This window comes from Solanum verrucosum, unplaced genomic scaffold (assembly GCF_900185275.1).
Source record: "Solanum verrucosum unplaced genomic scaffold, falcon-dt-bn FXZP01000047.1, whole genome shotgun sequence".
NCBI lineage: Eukaryota > Viridiplantae > Streptophyta > Magnoliopsida > Solanales > Solanaceae > Solanum > Solanum verrucosum.
In genome coordinates, this window is record NW_026020155.1 from 1,437,767 (window position 1) to 1,449,369 (window position 11,603).

The 11,603-nt window shown below is 37.4% G+C and overlaps 1 protein-coding gene across 2 annotated transcripts; it reads left to right on the forward strand.

The window, feature by feature from the left end:
* Positions 1 to 574: 574 nt before the first annotated feature.
* Positions 575 to 11,383, forward strand: LOC125828285 (probable serine/threonine protein kinase IRE). 2 transcript variants are annotated; one of them, XM_049507595.1, is made up of 17 exons: positions 575 to 1,240; positions 1,607 to 1,674; positions 1,788 to 1,964; positions 2,062 to 3,342; positions 5,292 to 5,464; positions 5,596 to 5,845; positions 6,072 to 6,164; positions 6,295 to 6,435; positions 6,533 to 6,625; positions 6,816 to 7,020; positions 7,378 to 7,463; positions 9,373 to 9,461; positions 9,741 to 9,792; positions 9,901 to 9,957; positions 10,048 to 10,218; positions 10,433 to 10,513; positions 10,772 to 11,383. In XM_049507595.1, the coding sequence occupies exons 1-17, from the start codon at positions 835 to 837 to the stop codon at positions 10,859 to 10,861; spliced, it is 3,513 nt and encodes a 1,170-aa protein (XP_049363552.1). In that variant the 5' UTR covers positions 575 to 834; the 3' UTR covers positions 10,862 to 11,383. The 2 variants fall into 2 exon arrangements, 1 of the variants encoding a protein (XP_049363552.1); XR_007443041.1 differs by lacking the exons at positions 10,433 to 10,513; positions 10,772 to 11,383 and having other exon boundaries at positions 9,399 to 9,461; positions 10,048 to 10,210.
* The last annotated feature ends 220 nt before the right edge of the window (positions 11,384 to 11,603 follow it).

Consider the following 11,603-nt stretch of genomic DNA (forward strand, 5'->3'; position numbering starts at 1 on the left):
TTTCAATTTCACTAACCAGTCCAATTCAGACCTAACTTGAGGTCAAGTTAGTCGGATCTCGATCCTAGTTTGGGATTATGTTCAGGGTTAATTAGCTATCGAGTTGTGGTTGGGGTTGTAGTCGAATCATGAATTAGGGTTAGGCCATGGTCGAGTTGAGGATCGAGTTTTTAGTCGGGGTCAAGATCAGGGGTTGGGTCTAGAGTCTCAAGTCAGAGTTAGGAGTTGGTCTTGGGATCAGGAGTTGGGACAGGAGTCAGGTCTCGAATCTCAGGTTTGAGTCGAGTTTCAGGATGAGCCGGTGCTGGGGTCAGGTCGAATCTCGAGTTGTGATCAATATAGGTGCTCGGGTTTGTGTTAATGATGGATTATTTCGGGTTTGATATTGTTATATTTACCCATATTATACTTAAATATCTTTAGAATAATATTTTCTTCTTACTAATAAAGCAACATGAAATATTCTCTAGTTTCGTTCCAAACACACCCTAAAATATTTGCTTCTCAAAGGTAGTTGCCAAGTTAACTACCATATGTCGCAGTAGTTGGAAGCACGTAATATAGTGAATTAACCAATTCTGTCCATTTCATACACCCCTCTCCCTGCGTGTCACCCTCTAACTTCCCCCTTTCCCGCGAAAATCTCCCTCTTCTTCAAACTCTTTAATCTTCTCCCCTTAATTATCCCAAAATCTGGATTTCCCAATCCTAATTTCCATTCTAGTATCACATTTCTCTCACTTAATTAACCATAATTGATGATTAGCGATATCAATTACTTCTTTGATCACCATGCAATTATGAACCGGATCGTTAATCCTACAATCAACTACAATGTCGACGACTCCCGCTAATCTCGAGCCTGAGAAAAAAAAACTAAATCCGATCGCCACCAGTTCACATTCTTCCCACCGGAGCCAAGCGCCTCCGACGCCTTCAACGTCGCCGTCCGTTAATCTGAAGCTAAGGAAGATTCCTCCTATACCGGGACACCATCCAGTTGCTGAAGATAGTCTTTCTGATGAAGACGCTAATGAGGAGGAAGATCATGAAAGCAGAAGCAAAACATCGTTGACGAACGAGGCTTCAATTCTCGGCCTAAACCATATAAGGACTCGTTCCTCTCCATCACCTCTTAGGGCTTGCAATTCTTTCGTTACTCCATTTGATGGAGTCGACAGCGTAGGCTCTAAATCATCCTCCGTTGTTCAACATCCTGCTGGAAATTCTTCCGAACAAGGTGGATTTTGCGTTCCCTTTAATTATATCCTTGTGAAAGAAATATTAAGATTCTCGGGTTGTTTGGTTGCAGTAGTTTTGATTTGTGTATCTCAATTCAAAACCTGGAATATTTGCACCTCTATGGATCTGAAATCTCAAATAACTTTATAACTTATAAATGTGAAATCGCTTCTTAAATCTAAATGTCTCCATCCATAAGAGAATTCGGAAACAAGCTATGATCCCTTGTCTTTGTACTGAAACAATACTGGTTATTTTACAAATGTGGTGGCTGCGGAAGATTGTTTGAGAATTTTAAAATTTAACATGAGAAATCACTGAAGAAACATATAACTACCACTCTGAATAGTGCGTAATTTTTCAGGTAAAGAAGTTCCATGGAGTCAGTCAAGACCTTTGAAAGTGCCGCCACCAAGTATTTCAAGTGCAGAGGTGAACTCACCTTTTACTTTATTTCCTTTTGTTTCATGATTTTATATTCCTTTTTGGAAAAGTTAATTTAATCATTTGGTGAAGCAAATTCATTGTAATTTTTCTCAAAATAGGGAAGTCATGCAGCTTCTTCCAAGGAAATGCAATCTCCACGTTTTCAGGCTATACTGCGAGCTACCAGTGGTCGTAGAAAGAGAGTTCCAGATATCAAGAGCTTCTCTCATGAACTAAATTCAAAAGGAGTCCGCCCACTTCCGTTTTGGAAGTCTCGTGCTCTAGGGCGTGTGGAAGTATGTTGGCTTTTCTTAGCTCCAGTTATGCCACATTTGCTGCCTGAGGCCTTTTACATGCTTATCCTTTTTTTACTGTCTGATATGCCATTCACAGGAAATTATGGTGATGGTTCGAGCAAAATTTGACAAATTAAAGGAAGAGGTCAATTCTGACCTAGGCATATTTGCAGGAGATGTAGTTGGGATACTTGAGAAGACTTCAGAATCTCATCCTGAATGGAGAGAGAGTTTGGAAGATTTGCTGGTTACAGCAAGGCGTTGCACTAAGATGCCACCAAGTGAATTCTGGTCAAAGTGTGAAGGCATTGTTCAGACTCTAGATGACCACCGTCAAGAGTTACCTGTGGGAACCATAAAACAAGCTCACACCCGCCTTCTGTTTATTCTCACTCGTTGCACTAGACTTGTGCAGTTCCAGAAGGAGAGTGGTTATGATGAAGACCACATTTTGTCTTTTCACCAACTTAGTGACCTTGGATTTTATCCAGAACGAATTAGTGGATCAAAAAGCCAGGACTTAAGTGCAAGAAGAGGTCAAAAGTTCCTAGGATACGAGCAAAGCAATCTGCCTGTTAAACATGACCGCACAAATGAAGTCGGAGATACCTTGGAGGTTAGCACTGCAAAAAGTGTTGCTTCTTCTGCTGCAAACAGCTACAGAATGTCGTCATGGAAGAAGCTTCCTTCTGCAGCTGACAGAAGCCGCAGGGGCAATGACTCTGTTGAAACCACCCCATCCAAGGACAAGACTGATAGTCTGCAACACAAAGAGGAGATGGATCATTTTGGAAACACTCCATTATGCCCTCCTGAGAATTCTGAGGAAACTTCAAAGATTAAGAAGGTAAATTGGGGAATGTGGGATCAACCTTGCTTGTCATATGAAGATTCATTTATTTGTCGAATATGCGAAGTTGAAATACCAACTGTGTACGTAGAACAGCACTCGAGAATATGTACGATTGCTGATAGATGTGATTTAAAGGGATGGACAGTAAATGAACGATTAGAAAGAGTTGTGGATACTCTTGAAAGAATACTTGAATCATGGACTCCAAAGAGTACAGACACAGGGGCAGGAAGTCCTGATGTATCAAGAGGGTCTACATTGAATATGCCTGAAGAGTTGAATGCCTTGTTAGTCAAGCAGAATGGCTTGTCTCAGCGATGCTCTGAAGACATGCTAGATTGTCTTCCTGAGTCTGATAGTAGATGTCTTCTGGAAAATGTCAACAGCTTGACTGACACATCTAAGAAACAGTCATTAGCTGGGAGCTTAACACCTAGGTCACCTTTAGTGACTCCACGAACTGGTCAGATTGAGCTGATGCTGAGTGGACGCATAATGGTATCTGAACATGAAAGTTATCAGCAGGTATAGAAAATGAAATGAAATTTCTGGTACTTTCCTCTCAGTTCTGGATGTTTTCTTGAGGTTACTCATTTTAATCTTACCGTTACATTTGCAATCTACTACATACAGCTAAAATCATTTCACTCAAACCTTTACATATTGCTGCTTCTTTTTCTTTTGGATAACTGTTAAGAAAGATATAATGTACGCTAAAGTATACAAACTATAAAATATCTGTTTTTGTTTAAACTATATTTTTAGCCCAAATTCAACTATTTGTGCTATAGAGAGTAGGACATCCCAATCTAATACAAGAAACTTTTCTTTGGCAAAGGTTGGTCTTATTCGTATGCGGTCATTATTGCAAAGTTGGTTTCTTCTTATTGACATTTACAGGATTTGGTGTTTTTTCTTTTCATCAGTTAAAGATATTTTAGGCTTTTTGTGGTATACATTGTTTTATCTGTTAAGGTACTTGAAATCATTCATCAAAGTTACCTATCTTATATTTTCAACTGTTTTGCCTCCTTGTCTTGCTCAAACATATTTAATATTCTTGATGGGAAGTTCAGCAAATTCATATGGTGACAGATGTTCTATTAAGAAAGTTCTATGATTGAGATTGTTGAGCCTTTATTCTGTTTCTGTATAATTGACAGTTAATGTAATTCTGCTGGTTCTCGATTTATAGGTTATTTTCTAGATTTGAGTTAACTTTAGTAGTTTCTTGGTATTATGAATTTGGAAGAAATTGTGTGAGAGGACTATGACAGAATAATTATCCCAGTTGGTTTGAACGAAAAAATCTAAAAATGGTACAAGAGCTGATATCTAGCAATTATGAGATACCAATATCAAACTGAGTAAAGTGCTATGGTTTTACTGTATGTGGTAGCTGGAGTTCAATTAAAAATAAATCATCAATGAAGTGTGGCAGTAATACAAAGGAATTATTTTGGAACAAGAAGCAGTGACGTATCTAGGATTTTCACTAAGGGGGTTTGAAAAATAAAAATGTACTCTTTGAGATTTGAACTTGGAACTCAAGATGAATTTTGAATTCCATAAACTACTAAGCCAACCTCTAGTATTATGTTTAGGGAATTCAAAATCTTTATATATACAGAAAAATAAAAAATTACCTTATATATACCGTGTAATTTTTGCATAGGGGTTCGGGTCAACACCCTCCCGCCCCCCTAGATCCTTCCCTGACAAGAAGGCCAAGGCTTTCTTTGCTCCAAGTCCTTTTGGTTCATGTACATAGTTGATGCCCCTTTCAGAAGAATTTCAACTACATGTTTGTGCTCTTTCGCTCTCCCCCCAAGTCTTTTTTTGGTCCATGGCATGGTTAGTGCGTCCTTCAGAAGAGTTCCCTTGTAAATTGCCTCTTCCAAACTTCATCTTTTCTCTCTCTCTTCTGGCTACCTCCTAAACTTTTATGTTTTATTTTTACTAGTAATTCCCTAAAACCCAATAATCAAACAGGCAGTAGTCCCATATTGTTATTATTATAAACTATGGCAAACTTCTGCTGCCTGCTCATATTTTGGAATAATACTTTACTTTTGTATTTTACATGAAATTGTTTGCAAAAACTTAACGTAAAATAATGTAATTAAGAGTGTTTTCAAGAAAATTTTAAAAAAGGTAGATGGTGCGCATAAAGACACGACCACAAATGGACCAAGGTAGCCCTAAAATGTTGAAGTTAGTAGCAGGAAGTTGAGGATGAACCTCAGGTTTGCATATGTAGGAGTATTGAACCACCAACTAAGCTACTATTGGGGTTTGCATCTTTATAAACACTATAAGTTGTTGATCATTATTTTCATATTCTGGTTGTTGTCATAGTTTAGACATTTATACTCCTAGTACCACCTACTTGGGGTTTATAATAGTATAGGCACCTTGTTTGTCAATTGGATGTTGATTAAGTCTGTTAATTATATTGTGGAGAATCATGGCAGATAAATAAGCTATTGGATATTGCTCGATCAGTTTCCAATGCAAACAACAATGATTACAGTACACTGGAATACTTGCTTGACCGACTTGAAGACCTAAAATATGCAATCCAGGATAGGAAGGTGGATGCTCTTGTTGTTGAGACCTTTGGGAGACGTATTGAGAAACTATTGCAGTAAGTTTTATTATTCTTGTAAAACTGATCACATTCACAGAAATTAAGAAGAGATTATGTTTCCATTCTAATTCATCTTGACTTCAGATGTCATTCTAGTTCTACTTTGCATCTTTTCTCAAACTCTACAGGGAGAAATATATATTACTTTGTGGGCACATTGAAGATGAAAGAGTGGAACCATCCAATACCACAGGTGACGAGGACAGTTCAACAGAAGATGATTCAAGTCGCAGTATGCGTGCAAGCCCTATAAATACATTGTCCAAGGAACGAACATCTATTGAAGATTTTGAAATTATAAAACCAATCAGTAGGGGAGCTTTTGGTAGAGTTTTCCTCGCCAGGAAAAGGGCAACAGGTGACTTATTCGCAATCAAGGTATCCCATTGAAGGATAATAATTTCAAGTAATTTGCAGGAGATGTTCTTATCAGTCCGTATGTGTTGCAACTAGCTGAAACTAACATACGCCTACATACACCATGGTTCCATCCATTAATTTATTCAGAATTAAAGTCTGGAAGCTTCCTTCCCTGAATTTTTCCCACCGAGTATAGGTCGTAGTTCCATTCATCTCCTGAATTTAACGACCCTATTTTTCACAGGTTTTGAAAAAGGCTGACATGATACGCAAAAATTCAGTAGAAAGTATATTGGCTGAGAGAGACATTTTAATATCAGTCCGCAATCCTTTTGTGGTTAGTCAATGCCAGATATACTCTTCCTTCGTGAACCAAGTTTTATTTGTTGAAAATTAACATATATCAAACTGTTAAAATAAGAAACAAAGCACTTAACCATACTAATGGTTATCTGGTGGGTGAACAGGTCCGCTTTTTTTACTCCTTCACATGCAGGGAGAACCTTTATCTGGTCATGGAGTACCTAAATGGTGGGGATCTTTTTTCATTGCTGAGAAATCTGGGCTGCTTAGAGGAAGATATGGCACGTATATACATTGCAGAACTAGTAAGGACTAATTTAATAGGCTGGCTAAACTTCAACATGCTACCAACTTCTCTACCATTCTCAGAAGTTGTATATAAATCTCATTTTTCCTTTTCAGGTTCTTGCATTGGAGTATCTCCATTCTTTAAATATCATTCATAGAGATCTGAAGCCAGATAACTTGTTGATTAGTCCAAGCGGTCACATCAAGGTAAAAAAATACTTTTATGAGACTACTACTGTTTTTAGTTTTCTAAAGGTCCAAAAGCTTGTGTGTTGGAGTTATTGTCGTTAAGTTGAGCTGAATTTCAGGCAATTGTTTAAAGAGCTTGACAACATCTTATGTAACTTGTATTTTCTTTTAGTTCCTAGTTCTCACAATCTAATCCTCATAATAACAGTTAACAGATTTTGGGCTCTCAAAGGTTGGTCTCATCAATAGCACTGATGACTTAGCAGGACCATCAGTTCCAAGTTCTGCCTATCTTGGGGAAGATAGATCCAAGATGGATGAAAATTCACTCAAAAGAGAACAGAGGCAGAAAAATGCAGTTGTTGGCACCCCTGATTATCTAGCACCTGAGATACTTCTCGGCATGGGACATGGTATGGACCCATCTGACAATTGATCTTTCATAGTCACAAACTACTCCCTTTTCCCAGTTTATGCAGCGCACTTCCCTCTGGAACATCTGAAAGAGTTTGACGAACTTCTACGACTCTTATATCTCCATTACTAGTCAAGAATTCACATTTAGACACGTCATGTTTCATATCAAACCAGCTTTTGAGAACTATTTTGGAAGTTTCTACTTTCACCTAAAATATTTGTTAAGTAAAATCAACACCGTGATCTCCATTCTTAATCCAAGCTGTGTCTGATTAGTAGGAGAGAGAGTGCATATATTTTTTTACAAGTTTCATTATGAGTTCTGCTATAATAAATCTATTTTTCTTTTCTAGGTGCCACAGCTGATTGGTGGTCAGTGGGTGTCATTTTGTTTGAGCTGCTTGTTGGTATTCCTCCTTTTAATGCAGAACATCCTCAGGTATGCTTTCTATGTCTGATAATTTGCAGACTACTAGACAAGGAGAGATGGCCTCGGCATGCCTTGTGACAACTCAACAGTTTTTTCTTTTGTAGAGTTAACTATTCTTTTACTTGTTACTTGATTTTAATGCTGATTAGTATATTAAAGGCTATTTTAGATGCAAGATTATATCAATGTTGAATGCTTTTCAAATCTCATTAAATCAGGATTTCCCTCTCTTTTGCAACTTTTTTCCCCCTAAGATGGATATCACAGATTTGTAGTTTTGCAGGATAACCAGTCCTCATTGTAGACTGTGACAAATAAGTTGATTTGAAGCATGAACTTGGATGATTGTGTGTATCTTTTTTCAGTCTTCATGTTGAACTTCCTATGTAATTTCACCAAAAAGTATAGTTGAATATATGGAGAAACATGTTAGAGATACAGAGGCAGAATCATGATTTAAAGTTTATGGGTTCCTACTCAAATATTTATAGATATTAGTGAAATTTCTTAATCAAAATGCAGTACAACGCAAACACAACTAGTTTTGCGTGAACCCATAACAAAAACATTAGATCCCGCCCCTTAGAGATGGATGAGAGTGTGTTCCATGATTGTAACACACTAGTGATGAGCTTTATGGTTCTGGAAGGACACAACAACAACAACTTTCCCACAAGTGGAGTATGGGGAGGGTAAGATGTATGCAGACCTTATCACTACCTTTGTGGAGAAGAGAGACGGTTTCCAATAGATCCTGGTCTCAAAAGAGAAGTAAAGGGGTGTTTGGATTGACTTTTTTTAAGTAGCTTATAAGCTAATATCCATAAATTGGTCATACCTAGCTTTTGGCTTTTAGCTTATTTTTGTACTTTTATGGCCTAAAAGTAAGTGTTTAAAAACACTTTTTGTCTTTCCCAAACACCTCTAAAAATAAAAAATAGCTTAAAAGTCAAAAACTACTTAAAATAAGCTAATCCAAACATTCGAAGCAGGGTTGTAAGAAAATATGACAACAAAATATCGAGATACAAGGCAAATGAATCAACCAATAGTAAAATCCATTGAAGAATAAGAAACTATGTGATTTCTAAATACTACTACAAATAAGAAGGAGAGGAGATGGGGTTAGCCCCTGCCTCTCCCACCTAAAGTGTGACAACATTCGACTACCTGCTAACCTTCTACCCTAATCATCGACTTCCATACCTTCCTATCTAGGATCATGTCCTCAGTAAGCTGAAGTTGTGTTATGTCTTATCTAATCACCTCCTCCTAGTTCTTTTTCAGACTACCTCTCCTTCTCCTAACTCGTGCTACAACCAACCGCTCACACCTCTTGTTAAAATATCCACATTGAGTGTTTTCCTTTATAGTTGGGTATCCTGTTTTCTTATTTTGTTGAGTTGACAGTCCTGGGGTACTGTAACATGTAGTTATATAATTGGTTGCACCAACTACATTGTTCTAATTTTGTCATACATTCGTGAGTGCAATACAATTAATTCTGAATGCATCAGAAGGTATGTTTTGGTTGTTAAAATTTGGAACAGATTGCTTTTCCGGTGCTTTTAATTCTTGGATCTATGACCAATTGTTTCGAAACAGATTACTTCATGAGGAGCATTTAGGTTCTTTATGTTCTGTTGGTGCTGCTATATTAATTGTATGAACCTATTTAAGAGCCAAATGCTTTTTAACTTTATTTTATTCGTTCTGCTTGTTATTTGGGTTTTTCAATAAGGGCTTTTCTGCGTATGGTAGTTTTTCTTGGCTCCAATTGGCCAAATTCTCTATATTCATTTCATCTCTTTTGAAGAAGTTTGCTAATGAGTTGATAGTTCATAGTAGTTTTTTTTATTTCACTTGACATGTATAAAAGTGTGATAGAATCTAATATCAAGCTCCTATTTTGTTGCAGCAAATTTTTGACAATATCATTAACAGGGACATACCTTGGCCCAAGATACCAGAGGAAATGAGCGTAGAAGCATATGACTTGATTAACAAGTAAGTCTTGCAACAAAGGTCTTGGTTTTAGTTAATTACCAGACTTGTGGTTCTGAATTGGCAAGGCCAACGAAACCCCTATCATCTACCCTCGAAGTTACTATATGCTTTCTAGAAAAAATACAAAAAAAGGTTGATATTTACCATTTTCTTTCACATGTTTAAATAATCTATCTATACTACTCATAACAGTCTCAGTAGCTTTTATCAAGAAGATATTTGATACGTGATTAGGAAGCTGCCTGCTTATGTGCTTGACTTTATTTTTGCTTTCGTAAGGTTGTTGAACGAAAACCCAATTCAAAGGTTAGGTGCAACAGGGTCAGGAGAGGTAAAAATCTCCCATTAACAAGTTACACTGTAATCCAGCTACTTCTATAAATGCAAAATGTAAAAGAAAATTCAAGTTTATTCCTTTTTACCTTCTTTATTTTAACAGGTAAAGCGACTTCCTTTCTTTAGGGATATCAACTGGGACACACTTGCAAGGCAAAAGGTTTTCTTTCTCTTTCTATCTTCTCTCCACTCTCCAATAAAACTGATTTATTCAGTGGAGGAATAATAATACTGTAATTAATTTCGACAGGCTACGTTTGTCCCATCTGCTGATGCACATGACACTAGCTATTTTATGAGCCGTTACATTTGGAATCCAGAAGATGAGAATGTCAATGGAGGTAGCGATTTTTATGAGTTGAGTGAGAGTGGCAATGCTTCATTTGGCAGCAGTTCATACAGCAATCCACAAGATGAAGAGGTATACCTTTCTCAGATTTGCAGAGCATATCAAAGTCTAAATTTGATTATGACCTGGCTTTCTAACAGAGAAGGACTACTGGTTTATACCTGCCTGCCGTTTGACCCTCTGATATTCAAATACATAAATTAACACAGTTCTTTTTCTCTATACCCACTAACTGCTGTTATGTGTTGTTGTTATCACTGTTCTAACCCAGAATTTGTCATAACAGGGAGATGAATGCGGTAATCTAGCAGACTTTAGTACTCCTTCCCTGAATGTGAATTACTCCTTCAGTAACTTTTCGTTTAAGGTGAGAAATGCTGCCTTGCTACTACCCTATTGTTTGAATAACATTCATGGATATGAATCTCTTGTTTTTGCTTTACATATTCTAATGATTTCTTGAGTATTAATTGACAAGCACATTTGACCTGATGTTCTTGCTGCTGTTTGAGAGGAACTAGTGAACACGATAGATTTAGTTACTATATTTCTCTAATTAATGTACTAACTGACCTCTTTTCTCTATCTAATTTGCCTTCCATCTTTCTTCCTTGGATGTTTCCAGAACTTGTCACAGCTGGCTTCTATTAATTACGATTTAATTGGAAAGAACTCTAAAGAATCAGTAGAAGCTGCAAACCCATCGGTTCCTTGAGAAAAAGAGATTGCTGCTTTTGCAGTTACATGCTGTCTCTCTTTGTTTCTTAGTGCTTGAGTGGCATTTCCACGACAAAAATGTGATGGCATCAACCGTAATAGGATCTATCCTCCACCTCAGCTAAGGCCCCAGGTGAAGAGATGTTGATCATTTGGTTTAAAAGGTCCGCGTCCTGCCAAATTGAGGGTTGTGCTGCAAACGGTACCGCCTTGACATTCAATGATGTATTTCAAGGAGGACTGAAGAGATCTCAAATGGTGTGGAAAATATGTAGATACAATTTAATTGCACCCTTCCCTTCTCCTCAACCCCTTTTGTTAGGGATTGTACATAAGTGGTCTTCAATATGGTAAAATTTTGCAGTTTATCAGTGTTCAGGATGAAATGCCCGTTGAACCACTGACAATGCTTGTGGCAGTCCAAATAGTAGACATCTCTGGTATTCTTGACTTAGTCCCTGCTATTGGGAACCCCAAGCCTAGATTCTCAAAATTTCAATATCAAACCCAAATTCTGGGGAAAACACCAAATCAATCTTGGGAGGCCATCAAAGTTGCTCCTCCCTTACCAAGAATATAGTATGTTGATAGAAGATGGAAGATGGAAGTTTTACAAGCAATCAGCCAATCACTGTGATCTCCAGAAACTCTGATTTCTGATTGTTACTACAGTAAAAGACATTTGCTGAAATTTAGTTATCTAACAGTTTAGTCCTCGGATCATTACTCATCTAGATATT

Bases quoted from the DNA above. Each gene is read 5' to 3' on its own strand.
- LOC125828285 (XM_049507595.1), top strand. From the start codon at position 835: ATGTCGACGACTCCCGCTAATCTCGAGCCTGAGAAAAAAAAACTAAAT. The intron at 1,675-1,787 runs GTGAACTCACCT...TTCTCAAAATAG, and splicing joins CAAGTATTTCAAGTGCAGAG to GGAAGTCATGCAGCTTCTTC. The intron at 10,514-10,771 runs GTGAGAAATGCT...GGATGTTTCCAG, and splicing joins TCAGTAACTTTTCGTTTAAG to AACTTGTCACAGCTGGCTTC.